General features: G+C 40.9%; 1 protein-coding gene across 9 annotated transcripts in view; it reads right to left on the bottom strand.

Moving 5' to 3' along the window:
* Positions 1-21,561, bottom strand: part of LIMCH1 (LIM and calponin homology domains 1) — a 173,048-nt gene that overhangs the window by 55,393 nt on the left and 96,094 nt on the right. For 4 of the 9 annotated variants that reach the window (XM_084516523.1, XM_084516524.1, XM_084516526.1 and 1 more), the window contains exons 4-9: positions 18,195-18,301; positions 14,812-14,842; positions 11,777-11,887; positions 7,096-7,291; positions 2,476-2,752; positions 1,547-1,813 (exon numbers count right to left, since the gene is read on the bottom strand). In XM_084516523.1, coding sequence (XP_084372649.1) covers positions 1,547-1,813; positions 2,476-2,752; positions 7,096-7,291; positions 11,777-11,887; positions 14,812-14,842; positions 18,195-18,301 — 989 coding nt within the window. Of the gene's footprint in view, positions 1-1,546; positions 1,814-2,475; positions 2,753-7,095; positions 7,292-7,580; positions 7,709-11,776; positions 11,888-14,811; positions 14,843-18,194; positions 18,302-21,561 lie in introns of those variants that run through there. The other 5 variants (XM_084516525.1, XM_084516531.1, XM_084516529.1 and 2 more) reach the window with 4 other exon arrangements.

Raw genomic sequence — 21,561 nt, 5'->3', positions numbered from 1 at the left:
TTCAGCCCTGTCAGGACAACAGATTGTCCAAGGAAAGAGGAGACCCAATTTCATGCTAAAGAGCCAAACACTTGCCCAGATGTGCTTCACTCCTGAAGAACAAGTAAGTGGGTCAAACACAGGGTTGGAAAAGGGGCTCTAGGATAATACCTTCCAAATGCAAATGCAGGCAGTGCCATTAGTTGTTTGCTGCACTGCTAAACACAAGCTATTACTATGTATCACCATGAATACCAGCCTTGGACTCAGAACACAATTATGCTCATATCCTACTGGTTTATGGGTTCCTGATCAATGAGCACACTAGCTGAACCTGAAGGACTAATTTCTGACTGACAGTCCTTCTTTATTAGGGCTTTGTAAAGTGGTACTCCACAACCACATGCAAACACTGGTTCTTGACAGCTTCTGAGTGACCTAGGAAAAGGACATACGATGTGTAAAGAGTGTGACTTTTATTTGCACATGATATATGTGCACATGGCTGTAGACCAGCTTAATTTATGTGTAAGCAAGCTGTATAACATAAGAGCTGTACTTTCAGCTTCTACCACCCTCCAAACCCAGTCCATAGACCCGCATCTGCTAAATTACCCACTGTCAAGATTTCACCCCATGATTTACCAAATTCACATCTCAAGAAGCTGCCTTAGTCAGAATAGAAATGCGGTGAGTATTTTCCTCAATAATCCAAAGGAAAATGTTTTAGATGGAAGGACATTTGGACACTTACCCTTTAGCCAAATCATTTTGATCATCTATAAGAGCCTAGTCTGCAGGCACAGTGGTTAAAAATCTCTCTCATGCGGATGGCCCGCAAAGCAGATATTTCATGAGGACTTGGTATCTGATCACGGAAAGGCATGGCAGTAAGCCTACGCATCAGTCAGCTTGTTAGTTAAAGAACAGGAAATAACCAAATTGAACCATATCCAAAAATAAGTAACACAGGTAATAAGTGAAAAACTACTGATACTCCATGCCAAAGTCAGTCAAATGGTGATTGCAGAACTATGCCTCCACATTTGAACTGGTACATGTGTTAACAAGCACTTTATACTTTTATAGTTCCTGCCTTTAAAAATAAATGCATCATTTATTAACACGGCTAAAAACATTAACCACATAAAAACTGTGAGTCAGTAAACTAAAACACCCCATCGCCAACAAGTATATATCTGAAACTTTTGCCTTAAGAAGGCATTTTTAATACACATTTCTATGTATTTTTTATTAAAATGCAAGAAAGCATTAAGTGGGAAGTGACATGTAGTTTGTGTAGTAGTTTCCTTGGAGTTTGTTGTATGCTGTAACACAATACAATTGCTCAACACAAATTCAGTTAGCATCATACAGCTCTCCAATGCACAACTGCCACTTCACAAGCTTTTTCATACCACGACCTTCACTAAAAGGCTAGCCATTGTGAGTGCTTAGCAGGCTGGATTTTTGTTAGAAGTGAAGTCACAGTGGATTGAGGAAGCCCACACTTCAGCCAATCCTAAAAATATGAAGCGTGCACAATTTTTCACACTCTTGGGCTAACCTGCCATAGCGCTGGGCTGCTGACATGACCTTAATGCCAGCTTGTTCCAGTCTTCGTAACTTTCTGATCTCTTCTGCATCTTCCCCCTCAGGTGCTGATGTTTCTTTTGCACTACATGAAAGAGACTGTTCTATGGAGTTTCCTTCTCTTTGACTGAAACCTACTTGATGTTTAATAGGGCTTTCCTCAGGAGCCACAGAGCCCATTTTCTCCTTTTCACACAGTTCTGACGTTTCATTCTGTTCTTCTTCTATGGTTTCAGGTTTGCTATTGAATTATACAAGGTGGTTTAATGTATGTTGTGCCTGGTACATAAATACTTATTTATTATAAGCAAATTTTGTTGATATCAAGATGTCAAAGGATATTCTGATGGATGGCGCAGGAAGATAGTTATGCTTTTTAACGGAAGTTGCTCTGAGGCCAAATCAGAAGTGAAATATCTGTTGACAAAACCAGCACCCAGAAACACATATAGCCACAGTTACATAAACCATACTAATACATAACATACATATAAATTAATTTAAAATGCAGGAAAAAACATTACCTATTTTGATTAAATACAACAAATGTTGCTTTTAAGTATCATCTGTCAGTGAGTAATTGTCTTGAGAACTGAGAGAGGTCATCCAGAGCAATGTTGTCCAGCCTTGGGTTGAGTCATCCACCATGGTGGTTATAGTAACCAACATTGTGTCAAACACAAGCAATACAATGCATTGTATGGTAAACAATAATGATATAAAGACAATGAGTTTCTCGTTGCTTTTCTACCGTCTTCACTAATTGCTACAATTGATCAGTACCACCTCAGCAAGCGATTTATTACAGCAGAAGGTGCTCCATACATCTCATGAAAAGAACAATAATCAGCTGTTTATAGCATGGTCAGTGAGGAAGGGAAAAGTTAGACAGGCCAGTCTTACCTGAAAGGTCTGTCTCCTAGCGGTGAAGTCGCGGTGCTCCAGCTCTTCCGATACTCTTCTCGCTCAGCTTTCTTTTTCCGAAGGGGAGCAGGTACATAGAAAGTCTGATTACTCTTGTTCGGGAGGTACTGGTTAAAAGGCACAGCTGATTTAGGTTCACCGTGTGAGGTCCGCCTTGCCAACATATCATCTTTTTTCACATCTGGCATCTTTCTGTGTGGCAGGTCAGTTTCTGAGTCACTTCCTCTCCCTAGTGAGGAAGGAGAAAAAAGTCCTTCTTTTCATTTCCATCCAGGTTTTTTAAAATTATAAATCAGAGAAGACGCCACCAAAAAAAAAAAAAAATTAGAATGTGAGTATCAAGAAATGAACTCATTTTTACCTGTATTTATATTTAAAAATCAGACACAATGTAGTAGCTGTAGTATCTACACAGACAGTAAACAGTTTTTCTATCAATCCTTATTTTGTACCACTGACAAACTTCAGCCACAGCTCATGATACAGGATGTTCTGACAAACTCGGGGTCAGATTAAGCCAGATTTGTCACTCACAGAGAACAGCTAGAGAAGCTTATTTGGCTAACTGACTCCTAGTTGTATGTTTGGGTATGTTTGACCTGGTTCACACTGCTGAACCTACACTTACACTTCCGTATCACAAGCTCAGTAAAAAAGGGCTTCATACTGCATTTTTATCAGAACAGCATGAATCTGCATGTTTCTGGAGACACGTATTAACTGTACTTCGAATGCACACAGCATCAGCTTTGGTCATAACCTAAGAATATAAATTCCTATATATCATCAGCTGCTATAAACTGTGAGACTCAGATGGACTGTCTTCAGTCTCTTCAGCTGCCTGGTCAGTTTGTCTCCAGTTCAGTGCAAACAGACAAGGAAACTTCATCCTCAGATGGGAAGGGGCAATCTGCAGCATTTATGGGTTAGATCGGTGCTGCAAAGACTGAAGAATACTTGTTGACAAAGATATCCAGTGAGAGAGGAAAATCAAGAAGTTGCAGAGAATAAGATGGGAGATGAACAGAGCTGAGCAGCCACTTTGTTTTGTACAAATGAACTAAGCCTCCTGATATTTACAACCCATTTAAAAATCACATTCACAAAAGCTTAGCAAAGACTATTCCAGATTGAATATACAGTTGAAAATAAGACTCCCAAATGGTGGGACAATTACATGAAAGGGCATTTGCAGTGGAACTGCCCTCACAGCCATTTGGGAATACATTTCACAGACATTCACTGGATTCCCTGCACCATCATGAGCCTTTTTAAGTAATTCACAAAGAAGCCATATAAATAGTTCTCTCTCATCATCACAGGCCCTGGTTTGATGAGTGCAATACTCAACCAATTCTTCGATCAGCATTCAAAACTTCTCCCAGCTTTGGAGTGTTGTCTCTCCAGCAGTTGGCCTCTTTGCAACACTTGCATATGCAATAGTTGTTCTCCCTCCCTGGGGCGAGGGGGAAGCCACCCAGGTTGTGTCCTCTTGCTAATTCACTCTGCTAATAAATTACTAGCTAATTTCATGAGGTAGCTCAGCGAAAACTGAAAACAATGAAGTCATAAAAAATCACAAGTAGCTTTGTATAATTCAAAGTAGGGGGGAGGAAAAGAGGTCCAAATATGTTAGGAATGTTTTTTTGCAAAGAGCTTTTGAAGCAGATTGCATGATTCAATGTTTGCACGGAGAGAGATGAAGAGGGAAAGGGAACAGTAAGACAAGACAAGACATAATGGAAATGAGTGAGACAAAATTCACAATGTACTTTTTGCCAGTAATGTTTAGCTTGGACAATTTTGGTAAAGACCATATGAAAACTAACAATGTGATTGGTAACCTCAGTCTGTAGCTCAACAGAAAGTGAAGATACAACCAAAAAATCAAGTGTCTGAGGACAGCAGAGGTTTGAAGAGCTGTAATACCATTAAACTAAGCAGGGCCAGCTTAAAAGAAAGTGAAAAGATCCCTTCATGTTATTTGCTATCCTATTTGCTCTTGACTTTGTTCTGGTGTTTATTTTTGTACTGCATGAAAACTAGTCTTGAACAAGCAGACAGAAATGCTGGAGCAGATAACCACAGCGGCAGCAGAACTGTAACAGATTCCTCTCCCTCATTACTTATGTGCCTACAAGCACATCCAAGCTGAGTACTTCAAAGAAAAACAGCTTATTTAATTATTCATATTTTACTCATAAAATTATTTTCAGCTCAAATTTGAAAAAAAAAAAAAATCACTTGAATCACTTGAGGCCAGAGCACTGAATGGAAGATGCAGCTGTGTTCTACATTTATAATATTAATTTTGTTCTTCTGCATTTCCAAGTAGAAGAAGAAACAGCCAGTTTCCACAACCCCTAACAAGCAGTTATATACTACAGACTTGTACACAACAGAGTGTCAAGGGGCCTACACGAGTTCATAAAAGGCACCACACACAACTGCCAGCCAAGCAGAGGATTTATGCATTCCCAAATACGTTCATTTGTGGCTCTATGCAGGTCAGACTGTAGTTCTACTGCTTTAAATGAACTGTTCTGCTCCATCACTGCTTTTGTTTGCTTTGTGCCAAGTGACAGGGCCCAGGTAGGACACCAGAGCAGTCCCTGAACAGAGATAGGGACTGCAGGTGGCTTAGTGAAGCTCATATCACTTAATGCTTCTAACTGAACTTGTCATCACTTTACGATCACTTACATGACCTCCATCCATTATTTTTTTTTCTAGGAGTACAAGGAATCATAATTTTATTCCGTATCACATTCTTGGGTTTTTAAAGATGCTATCTGAGCTGAGAGAGAAGCAAAGCAAGCAAAACCTTTTCCTCCATCCAGCTTTGCATAGATAGTATTTCTATCAACAAGTACATGCAGCTGAGTGAAACACCAGCCTCTTGGGGCCACAGAAATAGGTCAGGCAGGGAAGAGGTGAGCCAAGCTACACCTCAGCTGCAACTCTTGGAGGAGTCAGCTGTGAAGTTAAGGCAGCAGCAAGCAGGGAAAATGGGACATATTAGAAAGGATTTGCAAGACAAGTCATACATATGCAAACTACATCTGCGTGCACCCCCAGTCTGGATACGGTTAAAAATCAATTTTTAAGAACAAGCTCTCCATGCTTGCATCTTATTTTGTGCTTGTCATGGACTCAAGAATGTGACAAGATAGTATGTCTTAGCTGTGGCAAACAAGCAACCACAAAACCTTACTAAAATCTGCTAATGCAGCAGAAGCTGATGGGAAGCAGCTACAGACTGGTGTAAGTGACTGCCCAGCAAACAGGCAGGGACCTCGGACACTTCTTCAAGCAGCCAGGACAGGGCAACACATCTCAATTAGGCCACGTGAGATACGCGTATTTGCCTTTTGTCTCATTGTAAAAGGCAGAAAAATGCTTTGTAACATGGAGACTATCTTCAGTTCAGTGTCTTAGGGGGCATAAGGCTGTTCCAAGGAATCAGCCCCAGCACATGGTTCTGGATGGCTGACCAGAATCAGTCCCAGTAAGACATGCCACTCTAAACAGCCAGGCAGCAGCACAGCAGAGGTTAACTCTACTCTACCCTCAGCTCCTTTACAATTCATCTGTGATACCAGCTCTCCCTGCCAGCTTTCCAGTTTTAAGGAGTTCCCCATCACCTCAGGAAATCTCTCAGGCGTCCGGTTATGATTAGCACCAGTTTCCTTCGCACTGCCAAAAGCAGTACGAACATCTGGTTCCTACCAAAAAGTCTTTCTGCCCTTCCTTTTTTATTAAATAAATAACATTACTAAGGAGAAGTGATTCATGTGTGGAATATAACTTCATGATGAAGTTCAACTGACTCATTCGTGTATCGTGAATGTAACCAAGCGGACGGAGCCTGAATCAAGTGTCCTTTTGTTCTGACCTGGAATCCTGCTCAAGACAGGTAACCTAAATGCGTGCTCTACACCTGCCCCTTGGCAAATCCTTCCTCATGCAGCATGCTGTGTTTACAAGCCTCAGAAAGCCTCTGAAAGAAAGACAAGGAAGGCAGAAAAGCAGATCCCCTTCTGTAAGCCAAGAACTGCGTGTCCTGACTCAAAGGTGTACAAAGATGGACATGGCTCTGAATGTGGGAGCTAGTCTGTTGCCCAATTTCCTAAATACCACAAAAACAAACATGGTACTTGGTGACATGTTTTATATCAGACCTGAAAATTCTGACAAGTATCAGATATTTCCATGTCATTTATCTGGCTAGGGTTTATCTAGGCAGCATTCTGTTCACTTCAATATTTCCCCTGTTCCTACGCTTTTATTTCTTGCTCCAGCCTAGTTCAAAAGTTAAAATGAGTCTGCACAACATCCTCTTACACCGTAACCCAGAAAAGCACTATCCCAATAATAAAATTACACTGCAATGATGTAACTCATTTTCCAATGCTACGCTAGCCTAACTGAGACAGACTTCAAGTAAGCTGTTGGCAAAGTCATCTAAACCTCAGGGAGCACAAATCAGCATTCACAGAGCAGCTCTCCCGCTGGATTAGTGATTCAGAGGCTGCGTCCAGCTTCTGAATGGCACATTTGCTCCAGCAACACGTATGCCTCCCTGCGACCAGCACTTACCATCACTGCTTCCTCTGAGCACTACATCTGGAGACGGTGTCTGCTGCGAGCGGGAGCCAAAGGAGTCCAGGCTGTCGAAGGAATCATCTCTGCCGTGGCGCGGTGGGGAGAGGGAATCGCTGCGCTCGGAGTCCCAGCAGTCTATATAACCGCTGTCACGAATGCTGCGCTTTGGACTCTCAATATCCTCTGTTTCCTACATGGGAGTACAGCAGGTAGCTCTTCATAAAGAAGCCACTGACATACCAATGAGATTCATTACACATCAGGTAACAAAGCATCTTGCAGAGTGCTAAAAATCTCTTTCCCCCAAAAAAGGATTTCCTTGCTTTCTGCCCCTTCTCCCCTTCAAAATGAAAGTGCGAGCTTGCAATAAAACCCCATTTTATGCTGACCAAGAGCGAGGCATGTTATTAGATTAGCACGATGAACTGAGAAAAAGTTGCAACAACCGAGTTAATAAAGTGATCAAAACCGAGAGAAACCTGAAACTTGACTTGTCGTCCACAGTCCATAGCACCGACAAAAGCACTAGCATTTTAACATCATGCCTGCATCAGGTTTAAGTCTGCTGCCTTCCAAAGGATTCCCCCCGCCCCTTGCCTATCTATTGTATCTGGCTGGGACACCAGCAGACAGCATTTGTTGTTGCTGCTTCAGCTCGGCAAAATAATGAAGCAGTGTGCCCCAGCCTCCCTCTACCTTGAAGAGAAATTCCTGTTATGAAAGAGGGATGTCTTTCTGAAGCAATCAGCAATGAAAAATATGCAAAACGCTTTTCCTGATGCCTCAGAAGAATTCAGTTGTGCTCTTTACTCTTTGCCAGCTCCTGGCTCTGGGGGATATGAAAGCACTTGTAGCTGACCCACATGTTCAGAGCAGGGAGAACAATGGTTGTCTTTGACAGCCCTGTGATTATAAATTCTTTCCAGTGCAAGCAGCACATACTAAAACACTGAAACTCCAGCAGAGGAAAAGGTCAATAGAAGCCATCCTCACCCTTGCATTATAATAAATCCCTTGTTTTAGAGAGTGTCTTAACATTAATTACAATAGCACAGGCGGAGAAAAACAAAAATAACTACTTTCATTCAAAGATAAACCTGTTTTTTTTCTCCCCCGACAGTAAGTAAAGTCAGAAGTGTGGGTGCCATTATCAGACTGACATTTTGCTACCCGAAGAGACTGGAATGTGTTTTTTTCCCCTCTCCTTCCAGCAGCACTTGAATATTAATTCCTAATTAAGAAGCACCCCCTGGTTACCGCTAGCCGGAGCACAATGGCTACGTTCAGCTCGGCTCCCTCTGTCCCTGATGGCTGAGGTTTTACCCGTGACCGTGCTGCCAATGACGAGGTCCGTCCCCAACATCCCCGTGTGCCCTGGCAGGCCACCTCCGCAACAAAGCACGTTTGCTGGAGAAGCGACTGCGGGAGGAGAGCACTGCAACAAAAGCCTTCACGGAGGAAGGCAGGGAGGCTCGAAGCGAGACGGAGACGTCAGACCCAACGTCCTGCAAACTTCTCAGGGAGAAGGCTTAATTAGTGCCACGCACTGCTATGCTGCCAAAACACCACGCTAAGGACAGCAGGAAAGGTTCCCTAAGGCCAAGCTGAACTGTGGTAATGTCGGTGAGCAGGCTCCCTGCAAACTGAAGTGTTTCTAAAAACAAAATGTATCTATCAAAGTAGTAATCGAATCCTACACCATTTCCCTCCCCATCCTGCTTAGTGCATGAGCTACAATACTGACAGAAATGCCAGGGAACAAAGCTCTGTCTCCTTGCAATCTGCATGAGTTACACAGATCCAAGAACAAAAATAAAATCCTATCAAAGCCCTGTTTGTGGCACGATCCAAAATCCTTTTAAAGTCCAAATTCCCTAAATCCCCTCATCTCTTCACACCAACCAGCTATTCCCGATCCTCAGGCACACTTCCATTTTCCTAAATTACCGTTATGTGAGTGACACAGAAATGCTCAGTGGCTACAGGACTTAAAACTCAGGCAAGAAAAAGCCTCATCCTGTGTTTGCTATCTTCCAGAGTTTGAAAACAGTCCAATTGTGAACTAATGAGTTCTGCAGACCCTCCTTTCAAAGGCCTGTTTATGCTAATTCTGTGTGCGGCTCACCAGGAATTAGGAGGCAGGCACCAGGATGGTGGCCGAGACTTCTGCAAACATGCTCTTTACGGCCTTCCCCTTGGCACACCACCCTCCCCACCAAACACCGCCTGCCAGATGGGTACTTGTCCTGCTCTGCACAAATGCCATCTCCCAGATGTTATCAGTGGGAAAAAAGAAGGTGGTTATCTGCAGGCCCGACAGCGCACAACCAGCCTTTCACATTAGCTAATTCAAAACATGGCACGTCGCTGTGTGGTAGCAAAAGCAGGACTGCCAAATGTCAGATGCGTTTCTGCAGGAACTTCCCCCCGTTAAATATAATCAAAAAGCCATGGATGTTTTGTCATTGGGAACTTCCAGTTGGAAAGCAAAGAGGAATGTGTATCCAAATGGTTAATAAAATTAAAAACAGAGTAGCAGGAATAAAATTAGAAATGAATAGCCCTTTCAGTATGAGAAGTAGAAAAAGATGAAGCCAAGACAACTTACATCTGAGCTCTTTTGATTTGCTTATTAAAAAAGAAGGGCAGGGAGGATTTATAGCAGAAGAACTAAAACAGGCTGAATTTATGGTAGATTTAATTATTAAATTCTGTGGAAAAAAACACCAGTAGAGAATGTGATAAAGTGTCTTTTCATCACTCAAGCTCAGCTATAAATAACATCAGAGCGTTACACAGCATGATTAACATGTTCTATTTTACGACCAAATCCTCTTCAAATTCAGTAACAGAGAAGGCCACAAGAGCCAAAGTGGAATACCACAGGGGCACAGAGTAGAGAGGTGAGCTTGAAATGAGTCGCCAGTGGCCCTCGTATCAGCACCACCTGAGCAGACTTTTCAGGACTTCGAAGAGCTCTGTTTTTACATTAAAGGAGTATGTAGCTTCCAGCTTTTATGGGATCTCTGCTCCGCTCCCCGTTCCAACATCTGCAACAAATCAAGCCCCAGACTCTTCCTTTTGTCTTCAACCTGCAGCACTCGGCTCTGCCGGCCAGGCGCTCCGCTGTCAGCTCTGCGGAGAACCCTGCCTTGTGGGGCCAGCCTTCTTCGTCCCACAAAAGGGCTCAAGGAGACCTCCAAAAGTGTCTAATGGATAATTAGGTGCATAGATATGACCTGAAGAAAAAGGAGCCTGATGCTGTGAGATAAAAAATTAAAAAAGAAACTATGATGCCATAGCACTAACATTATAAAAACTTGCACTTCTGCCGTAGCTCCACTGCCCACCTTTGTTTCACCTTTCAGGTTTCAGACTTTGGAGGGGCAACTGCTCCTTCTTGCACCTTCTATTTGGAAACAACTCAAGTATAAACTTAATTTCTTTATTGCTTAGTCTCAGCGATATCACTCACATGGCAAAGTCCCGAGTGATTAGTGCAGGCCTTGTCAAATGAAGAACAAAATAAATCTCTACAGAGAAGCAGGAAGTTCCCTTCTCTCCCTATTTCCTTTTTTTTTTTCTTTTTTTTTTTCCACAGAAACTGGGCTCACAAACAGTGATTTTAACAGTCTAATTAGGGTTCTCTTGTCACACTAGGATGTAGAAACTGCTATCAGTCAGCCAAATATTTCTTCCTGTCTAGTGGCAGCTCATTGCTGGCCCTCTGAGACCCCTGAGTGAAGAGCTGCAGCTGGTGCAGATAGATGTAGGAGCACACAGCTTGTGGACAGTAATGAGCGAAGAGGTTTTGTCCCCAGACCTACTGCCCATGGTGATTCAGCAGGTACATGAGATGGGGAAGGAGTGGCAGGCATGAAGCGGTTTGGGAGCTGCAGAACGTATCTCACATCATTTCACAAGCTGTTTGTCCAAGACACACAATACTGGGTGCTTCCATCTTCTTACGTGCCCACTCCTTGCTGCTGTCACCCCCAGTAAATGAATGCTTAGATACCAACGCTAACCACTACTGAGGTTAAGAGTCCCAGGTTGCAACCATGCTCCACCACTCAACCACAAATCCCCAGACCACTCTACAGCAATGACAACTTTTCCTTTCCAACAGAGTTCAGCTTTTCAGAAACCACTATGCCCTTTGTAAAACATCATCTCTTCCTTCTATCCGTCAGCTTTATTTAGATATTTCGGTTTCATGCTTTATGTTGCAACTCAAAAAAAAAAAAAAAAAAAAAAAGCTACCCATGAGAACATGAGAATGAATGTTTTAAAGAAAAGAAATCTGCTCCTATAAGTCCTGCCAGCTTACTTTTGAGTCTTAACTCCTCTAGCTTGAAACTCTGTGTCATAAATTCATAAATGAAAATAATTCAAACCAAAAACTAAGGAAATGAAGACAACAGAGACACATGACAATTCTAAAGCCCTGCTTCACATCAAGTGCTGCATCATTAATATCACCACCAAGCTGGCTGCCAAAGAAAGTCATGTTTATGGCGTGGAAGAGTCAGACACTTTTTCAAAGGAGGCAGGGGTTTGCTAAGTAATTTGTACTCCAGCCCAACATCTCTCTTATACTTAGTACGGAACAGGTTATTCACGGGAATAACAATTTCAACTAAATCCCCATTCCCAAAATGTAACAAAACAATACCTTTCTCATTTGTGCCAGCAAACCTTCAAACTCCTTCAGGTTCAGGGTTGATCCACTATATGACGTGCAGCTGTTTGCCGCTTTCCCTAGCCAATAAATGGTGACTAATACCTGCAGAAGTTAATAGGAATTAATTGAAGCCATCCTCACAGTTACTTAGCTTAATTTACTTCCCTTAAGCATTTCTCATTTATTCTAAACCACACAGCAGTACAAGACTTTGTTATAAACCTCCATTGAAAGGGAAGTGTCTGTCAATGGCTAAGCATAAATACATCAGGCAACTATGAAAATTTAATCATGTAACTTAACACGTTATATTCCTGGTATTGTTTTTATAAAAAATGGAACTGTCATGTCTGCCTGGAAAGCAAACACCAGAAATAGAATATGTTTGCCTCTATTTCAAGTAAAGAAAAGGTAATTCCATTTTTAATCATCTTAACATAGTTTATCAATTGATACAGGAACATTTATTCCCAGCGATCTGTTAGCTTAAAAAAATGCTCAGCCCAAGATTAATCAAAAACCACGAGCATCTGATTGTTTCCATTACACTAAACTGGAAAGAGTTAGTGGTTGCATTCAAGTTCTGACGATGTCTATCCGTAATTCCAAAGTCAATTCAAAACTAGCACAGAAGACAAGCCAAGAATTGCACTTGCAAATGTTTATATACCCTCTCACTCCTTTAGGTAGCAAAGAAATCTGATCTGACATGGCTGGGTCTGCAGTTGTTTTAGGGAAGGAGAAATTAAGAGGCTCAGGATGGTCACATCCAACACCTCCAAAAGCACCAATATTGAGGTCACGCAAGGAAAGCAAACAGTCCTCTAGACCCACATGTGTCTCCACTTATCTAGCTGCAATATCTTTAAAGGTACCTGTGCAGTAGCAACTTGGATTGGAAACTGTTCATCTAAGGAAATTCATGTCTGTGTTTTGCACTGGTTAAAAATATCAAAGCACCACCTCAGAACTTATGGCATTTTCTCATGTAGTGCTCGTTACTTCTGGCTATTCCATGACATAGCAAAGTATTTAACTGCAGAACAATCAGGAAATAGTTTGATGTGGAAAAGATGTGCAAACAATAATAAATGATAATTGCCTTTAATAGCTGCCATTAATCATCTTATAAAGTGAAATAAATGGAAGTACATTACTTTATGTACTGATGGGACAAGCCCATATAGTTTATACTATAAAGCGAATTAAAGAAATAGGGCTACAAGAAAACCTTTGGGGGTGGTGGGGACAGGCATCTCTGCCAGACCTTTCCCTAAAACATGCACTCAATTCCTTCAGTACTCCCTCCTCAGTCACATATACTAGGCTCCTGATTATCCTTTTTCAACCAACTTTCTCTACCATCTCTGTCCTTCCTACAAGTGTGATATCCAAAGTCACACACAGCACTTCAGCTGAGGCCCTGCCAGAAAATACTGCATGTGGTATGCAGATTGTCTGTTTAAAAACACAACCGTGGTGCATAATATAAATAATATATATGCCATTAAATTAATTGCATAGAGTTTTTTATACAGTTCAAATTTTTTTTCCTCATTTTTAAGATTATATCCAAATTGATACTACTGTGCTGAGGAAAACAAGGTGGTTTTGTCAATATTCATTTTTTTGTCTTGAAAAAAATAAGTATCTGAACAATTTTCCTTCAACCATCACTACTCAACACAGAACATCAAATTTATGTAAAGATCCCTTACTGTACATGTTCTCAAGTTAAGTGGAAACACTTGCCAATCTAGCACTCCTAGCAACGAGGAAGCTGGCCAATTCATTCAGCCATTCCGTTCTCTGATGAAGGTTGTGGGATTTTTATTTACTTCTGCTAGCATTTGGTCACCTTCTATCTTCTGCCTTTCTTTATCCATGCTTTTTGTTGTTTTTTTTTTTCCCCCAAAATAATGACACATTTGCAAGCAATTCCAATTGGCTGCAAGCCGAGATTGCAGTACTGTGCACCTGGAAAGTACACATTGCCCGCAAACACACTGTGGAGAACACTTTTGAAACCTTACCTTTGCAATGACACATCTATACAAATACACATAGCCAGCACCCAGAAGTGTGCTAAAATGCTGAAAGCTGAACTCTTCCCCTACAACTTTGCATGTCAGATGCAGAAGATATTACTTTAATGATGGTGGGAAAGACAGAACAAAATAGTTTTTCTTTTCTTTTCTTTTCTTTTCTTTTCTTTTCTTTTCTTTTCTTTTCTTTTCTTTTCTTTTCTTTTCTTTTCTTTTCTTTTCTTTTCTTTTCTTTTCTTTTCTTTTCTTTTCTTTTCTTTTCTTTTCTTTTAAACCTGCAGTCATGATTACTGGCTTGCGAAGTTATTAGGAAAAGGTCTTGGCATTTCCTAGCAGTTTATAGGGATGTAAGCCAAATATAAAATTGAATTTATAGCAGTTTACAGCTGACTAAGGAGCTAGTGCTTGCTAGGCTTTAGAAGAATACCTAACTCTGAGTCCAGCAAAGTTTAGCCATTTTATTTTCCACTTAACAATTACAGAATCCATTACCATTGCCATTAGTTCAAATCAGCAAGAAATTAAAGTTAAATGGAATTAGCCTTTCAGGGAAAACATTTATTTGGAAGAAAAACAAGAAAGCTAGCAAATCTCATAGAAAATTTGTATGCAGATGGAAAGGTAATTTGCTTCATTTTAAATCCTTTGTGCAAATTCACTTTATGTCTATATAGCCATGAAAGGTTTCAAAGCAGTAGCTTCATGGGCGAGTCAGGCCATTCCCACTGAAAGTTGTCCCACAGTAGACAGCACAGAGATAAGTTTGCTTATTTCTTTATCTAAGCAGACATTCTCTGTTTTATTTCTCCTGTAAGGCTGCTTTGCCATAGCCGCTCTACCTATGTTTCCAGAACAACCCAGTTAGATTTGTATTCAGGACCTCTCAGCGATACTCAGCTATACAGGGTTTTTGCTGTTCTAGCTCAGGACAAATACAAGGTAAACCAGACCAAAAAAAAATACTCCAGGTCATGTACTTACATTTTTCAGCTTCCTACTATAGTCAATGTTCCTGGTTGCACACACACACACACAAAAAAGAAAGAGGAAAAAAAAATCAGAAAACAGACACACTTTTCAAGAGCATGTACGCAGCAGATCATGTTTTCCCTAACAAAAGTCTGCAGAATGCTTCTGCTGGCTGGAAACACATGAAAGCTAAGAAGATGTAGTTCACACATTCATTTATTCATAACGTGGGAGTATTTTGTCACCATTACTTCAATCATTAAATTATAATTCTGGAAGTACAAAAGAAAATGAGTTTGTAATGGTCCCACAGTAAAGTAGGACAGAGCCAAGAATATTTCCTTTAAACAGAGGTGCTGATTTGTTCAAAAAAGAAGACCAAAGACCTCACTGCTAAAATCCACTCTGCAGTAATCCAATAGTCAGGTTCTGCTCCGTGGTAAATCATGCAACCCATACAGATTCTGAAAGCAACTGAACATGCATATGACTCCAAGGAAATCAACACCAAGCATTAATGAAATATAGCAGGTGTTTCTGTAGAAACAAGCACCACAAAGAACAAAGCAGATACGTGAAGCAATAAAGATCCTGCCACTTACAACAGAGCCTGCTGAGGAAAGCATATTCTACTGTCTGACTGTATACTCGAGCACTCAGACTCAACATGGGCATCCTTCTCAATTTATTTTTTACTAACATTTATCAAAAAGGGAGTAAGTTTGTTAGAAACAACACAGCAGAATGTTTGCACAAACATAAACAACGTTTCAAAATTCAGCAGAGAAACCGTTAAAAAAAAAGAATGAAGGAAATGTGTATCACATTTAGATGCTAAAAAATAAATGAGTATTTCAGATTTAGTACAGATTGTCTCCTGACTATTGTATAACGGAATTGCTGTCTACTATAACATTACGTCAATATTAAAGGTTAGCTGACAAAAACAAAAATAAATGTACTTAAATCTGTGAGAATAACAAAAACTTAAATATAGGCCAACACATAAATGAAGAACTTTTGATATCTTTTTCAAGCCAAAATTTTATCCATCAATACCTACATGCTAAAAAAAAAAAGTACTATTTTTTCTTAATAAAATAGCAGTGGAAAAAGGTCTTGTTTAACAAGTCAAGAAGAAATTCCTTACAGCATTAGCTCATAACCTTTATAAGCTGAATGATCCAAAGAAAATAGATCTAATACCTACTTCAATTAGCACCTATATGAAAAAAGGTTAAGAACTGTCATTACATTAATCATGTGCAATAATGTCATATTTGTCCTTTACCACTGAACAAATACCTTTTTTACTGTGTTAAAAAAAAAAAAAAAGTCTTCGAAGAGGGAAAAATCACCTTCATACTTGAGATCTAGCTAGCAGAAGACAGTCTTGAACATATTTCTCTACAAAAGTCATGGACTTGGCTTGTACACCTCTCTCGGTTACTCAGCATGAACTTGGACAGTACTAGAAAAACATTTGGCTCATTTCCACAGCTGCTTTCTCTGAAGAGCTGATGGGAGAAAAAAATCCATGCCAGTGAGACACTTCACATCTATCGAGCATCGTACACAGCTGAGGGCCAAGGTAGCTCTGCAGTTTATTACTCCTGGTGGAAGTTGCTTACATGCTGGACAGCTCTCCTTGGAGCTGCATGCGAGCCCCAGCCTCCAACCTGCTTCCTCCGAGCTGCTCTGCTCTCCTCACCTCCAAAAGATCCAGCTTCTTATAACAACCATTTATCTCTGGTTTTGTATGGAGATTAGGGGTTGTTTTGCAGCTCTCTCCAGCCACTCGCCATGATTTTACAGGACGTGACGAGGAACCTCCTTCATGGCAGGATTACCAGATTTAGAACTAGGCTGGGAAAATCTCGTTGCAGGCTCATTACACGGTCCCCTCTGGTGCTGTGTACTCTACTGGTATGTACATGCAAGAAGTGCCTCAGACTTGGAGCCAGAAACTTGGAAAGGAGCAAAAAACGGGAGACTATTCCTCAAAGCAAGGAAAGTGGCCAGTTTGATTTTTCAGAACCTTTGAATTTTCCCAGACAGTGCTGAACACCAAGAAAACTTGCCCAGCTTTCAGTGCCAGAAGGGAAAAAAAAAACTAGAATGCCGCTGAAATTCAGTAAATTGTTTCCATATACTTTGCTAAAATGGATATGTCTGACCAGGATTTCATTAGTGATTTTTTTTGGCCAAATCTTTCTGGCCAAATGAACCAAGGCCATTCAATCAACTCAGCAGTATTTGCTTGTCTGTGGAGCAATAACTTTTTAGTATAACATTACAGACCTGAAGAATTCATGAAAACTTCATGACAAAAACAACTAAAAATCTTGTTAATTTTATGAAACACAGTGGGTGCTCTTGCTTTTTGGGGGTGAGGAACTTGACTGGCACTTGTATAAATGAGTAAAAAAAGGAGTTGGACTGTTCCTACACGATGGCAACATCTTCCCTGAAAGGATCATTTTCCGTTTAAGACCTCCATGACTGCACAGACTTCGACTGAAGCCTGCTCTCTGAAAACTTAAGCTAGTCAGTAATTCTTTCTCTGCCAATTTCATATCCATACTTCACATCACTTTGTAGTATAAAATGCTGAAAATACAAGCACTAGAGTCTGAGCACCTCGCTATAAGGGATGTGTATAAACCATGGCAAAAAGCTATTAATTTTGGAGCTAGAAATTTTTTAAAATCATTTCAAAGAAAGAAAGAAAGAAAGAAAGAAAGAAAGAGTGAATTAGTTATTAATTAGTTATTAGATTAGTTATTAGCAAGAAAAAACTCTTGATATGTGTGTGGTAATCTGTGTGGCAGTAGGTGTGTGGTTTTGGTAAAAAAAAATAAAATCTAAACTGTGGCGTTTCCAGTTCATGAAGTTTGGACAGAAATCCTCAGCCCAAATGCTGTGTCACAACCTATTGTTCTTGATAGAAAATTAACAGACCATGCTCATTGTCTGCACCTTGTTGAGTCTGAGACCTATAAATGTCTTATAATGCATCTTCAAAACAGTTTAATCTGTGATAATAAAGCAGTGTTTTTTTTCCACAGCCTACATTGTTCATAAATTGGGTAGACTAAAAATGCTATCAATTTAAACTCACAAACCCTGTAAGTCCCACACAGTCTCTTTGTTTGAACTAAATCAGTATTTTAAAAGAACTGTGGTTGATCTCTTTGGGAAAAATAACACGTAGACAAAAACTGTTGAAGAGAATGATGTATTCTTCCCAGCACTGGAAGTTTCAAAAATCTCAGCTTATTTGCTTTATACATGTGACAGTTCTGTACCTTATTTGCTCATCCTCAAATATTTATCATCTAGTCACATGCATCTGAGAGTGTAACATGCTCAACACAAACTGCTGTTGTACTTACTTGACAGTCACTCTGTTCGATGTGTCCTGCAGGTCACCAGGATCAAACAGCTGAGATTCTTTAAGTCCCAGCTCTTTGCAGCCTCTTAAGAATAAGATGATGTTGTCCTGAAACAAGGCACAAAAAAAGTTACTTCTAACTTTTCTTCATTTGAAAAGGTAATCTTACTGAACCAGTATCTCCCTAATTCAGTAACAGCTCACTGAGTCGCATCATTAGCTAGACGAAGAACTAAAGCCATTGCCAGTCACATAATTCAGTAAGACAGTATATGTTGTGCTTGAAAACCAGATACATGTGAAATCAAACTATATATATACTAACAGCAACAAGTTTGTTGAATTTTCTCTTTCCAAACCCAGATGTTGGCAACTTCTTTACATGAAAAGGCCCTGATAATTTCCCCACCTACTGCTGTAGGCTGCCAACAGAAGTCGAGCATGTTACAAGGCAGAAAAGAAATGTCTGGATTTCTGAAACAAGTGGGAAAGGCAGGTATGGAACATGAACGTCCTTTCACCAATTAAGCAAACAGTTTGTTCAGAAAGCGTTCTGCATGTCAATACAAACACAAGCCAGTTACTCCTATTTCCCACAAACATTTCCTTGCCCCTCTGACCTTAAGCTGTCAGAAAAATCTCTTTGGGAAAAGAGGCAGGTACTCCCTTCACAAATAAGAATTTTAAAGTTATACTTTAGATAACCAGTGTCTGTAAGCAGAAGCAACATCAACTTTGTAATACCATTCATGGAGGATTTACACTTACTGTTGCATTAATCAATGATCAATAATCAAACTTACTGATGTTTGACTTACTGTTGCCTTAATCAATAACTGAAATTAAGCCCAAGCTGATGCAAGCCTCTTTCAAACCAAAGAGGGCTGATGGCACATGGGTTTGCGCAGAGGGATTAAATCTGTATGTGTGCACAAGTGTTTTTATACTTACACATTTGCACATACATCACCACCCCTTTACGGAACTAGTGAAGCTATCTTACATGTATGTAGATAAGAGCTGAAGATCAAGTGAACAAGTTACCAGATGTGTACACTGCTATCTCAGCAGCTGCAATGGTACGTGTGTGGACAGGTGTGGACATATAATGTACAGCTTGATATCCTCTAGGGCCTCTCATCTAAAACCTCCAGCAGGAGGTGACCTGCCCTGTGAGCAGTTAGGAGGAGAAGCCCCACAGTGTGTGGCGGACACCTGAAGGACAGACTCCCACCTGTATAAAACTTGGGAAGCAAAGGCCTGAAGAGACCGGGCAGCTCTCAGCTCCCGGCTACCCCTGCGTGCAGCAGGAGCCCAGAGCTGTCCCCACGTCTGCTGCCAGGCTTTTGTTGGTGTGCCCCTGACGCAGCCCCCTTTACGCTGCCAGGGCGCAGCCATCAGCATGCTAATCGCGAGGGTTCCCTGCGTGCCAGTAGCCTCGCACACAAAGCTTGCTGTCACCAGCCACCCCGCAAAAAAAATACGGACCTGGAAATTTAGAGGAGTCCAAATCTCCCTTTCTTCCCTGGCTGAAACTTAACAGCTCTGGAGGGGAGCCAGAGGGAAAGGAACAGCAGTCGGGAGAGCAGAAAGCCCATAACCTAGAGAGACAGCATCATTCATGACATGAAAAGATGCTTGTAAAATTCTCCATCTGGCTTACTGTTTGCATGATAATTTTTCTGCAGTATTTCCAACTGCAACATGAATAACTCTTGTGTTTAGCCTTTGAAGGCGGACAGTTCTGGTCATTTCCAAATGGTGGGTGGAGCGATGTGTAAATCTAATAAAAATGCAAAAGCATTTGAAAAAAGAAGTTCCCAACAACATTTCCTAACAAAAATACAGAGGACATACAGGACACAGTAACCGAATAGGTTCAGAAAACAATCAAGGGAGGGGAAACTCTGGGGATAACTAGTTGCACCCATCCGTATGCCAAAAAGTTCACATCCAAGTTATGATAAGCAGGAACGAAAATATCAGTCATTTGGCAGCAATTTACTTTGGGCTCTCAGTTCTTCTGCTGATGAACAAATGTCCGCTTCTCAAAATAAAAATCACAGTGTCACAACCTTATGCCTGCTTTTGTACGTGCTTTCATTTTGATGGTCATCATAAAAATAACATTTGCCAGCAGTCACTAACACCATAGCCCTTCGGAAGCTGGCCCCTTATTATTGGCACAAATAACCAAGCATGTCAACAAGATGCAATCACTGAACACAGAAAGAAGTTTTCACTTCTGTTAAGAGTCTCAGAGTATTTATTTCTCAATGGTCCTAAAAATGGCAATTTATTTAAAAGGATAAAACAACAACAACAACAACTGTTGTCAAGTGGTAGATATTCAGGTAGACCTGTCTATCCTGCCTATTGCCAAGCCAAAATGTACCTCATAATACTATAAAAGTTTTTCCTGGTTTGCTTCAGTACAGTTGAAACTTCTGTTTGTCACTTCCATTAAGACACTGGAGAACAGCACTCTTAAATCACTAAAAGGGGAAAGGAGTCTTATCATTACCACCCCACTCCCAGGAAAGCCTTCTCTCTGGATTACTACACCGTTCACTGGCCAAGTCCTGATTTCTTCAGTTCTCAGAAGATTTTGTTGGCATTTTTTGAGAGAAAATACAGTTCCTTATCTGTGAGCGCTACCTGCTCACTTTTTGTAATCGCCTATTGTAAAGCAGCGCTTCTTTGCTGCTGTTGAAGTAACTAAAAAGGGAAAAAAAAAAACACAATGCTGCACACAAGCAGCGATGTGTCTAAAATATCCCTTTTTACCTTCAATAAAGGACTGAAAACACACAGCTAGCGTGCATGTCCAGCTCCATACAACTTGGCAAAGTTAAATGGGTCACGCAAGTGGGTCACAGTGCAGTGGCGAGGATCACAGCCCAGTCAGCTGGGCTGCCTCAGTTAGCAGGGCGGTGTCTTTTACAGTGGGCTCAAAGACAACAACACTCCCTGCCCCATACACATATGGGCACAGGACCAGAATTCGGTCCCTCCTACAAGGCAGTAACACACGATTTTCTTAATACCTTACAGGGAGATGATAATGCCTTTCTCTGAGCGGTTACTGGCTGCAGTCACAGAGCTGGAGCAGATGGAGGATCAGTTGCTTGGTCAGCACATCATATCCTTCATGCCTGGGGGACCCACAACTGTCTCCTGCTGCCTTCTTGTGGTTTTGGTTCACACCACTAGTCAGTGACTCACTTCAATCAAGCATCTTCTCGTTTTGTCCTTTGTATACCCAGAGGAAGACTGAGTTAAAGATTACAGCCTAAATTTCTTTTGCAAGCTGTACAAGATTTTAGAACAGAAAAGCAGCTTTTATCTGTAAAATAACCTAAGCTATA

The sequence above is a fragment of the Aythya ferina genome (assembly GCF_964211825.1).
Source record: "Aythya ferina genome assembly, chromosome: 4".
Lineage (NCBI taxonomy): Eukaryota > Metazoa > Chordata > Aves > Anseriformes > Anatidae > Aythya > Aythya ferina.
This window is presented reverse-complemented; position numbering and strand designations above follow the sequence as displayed.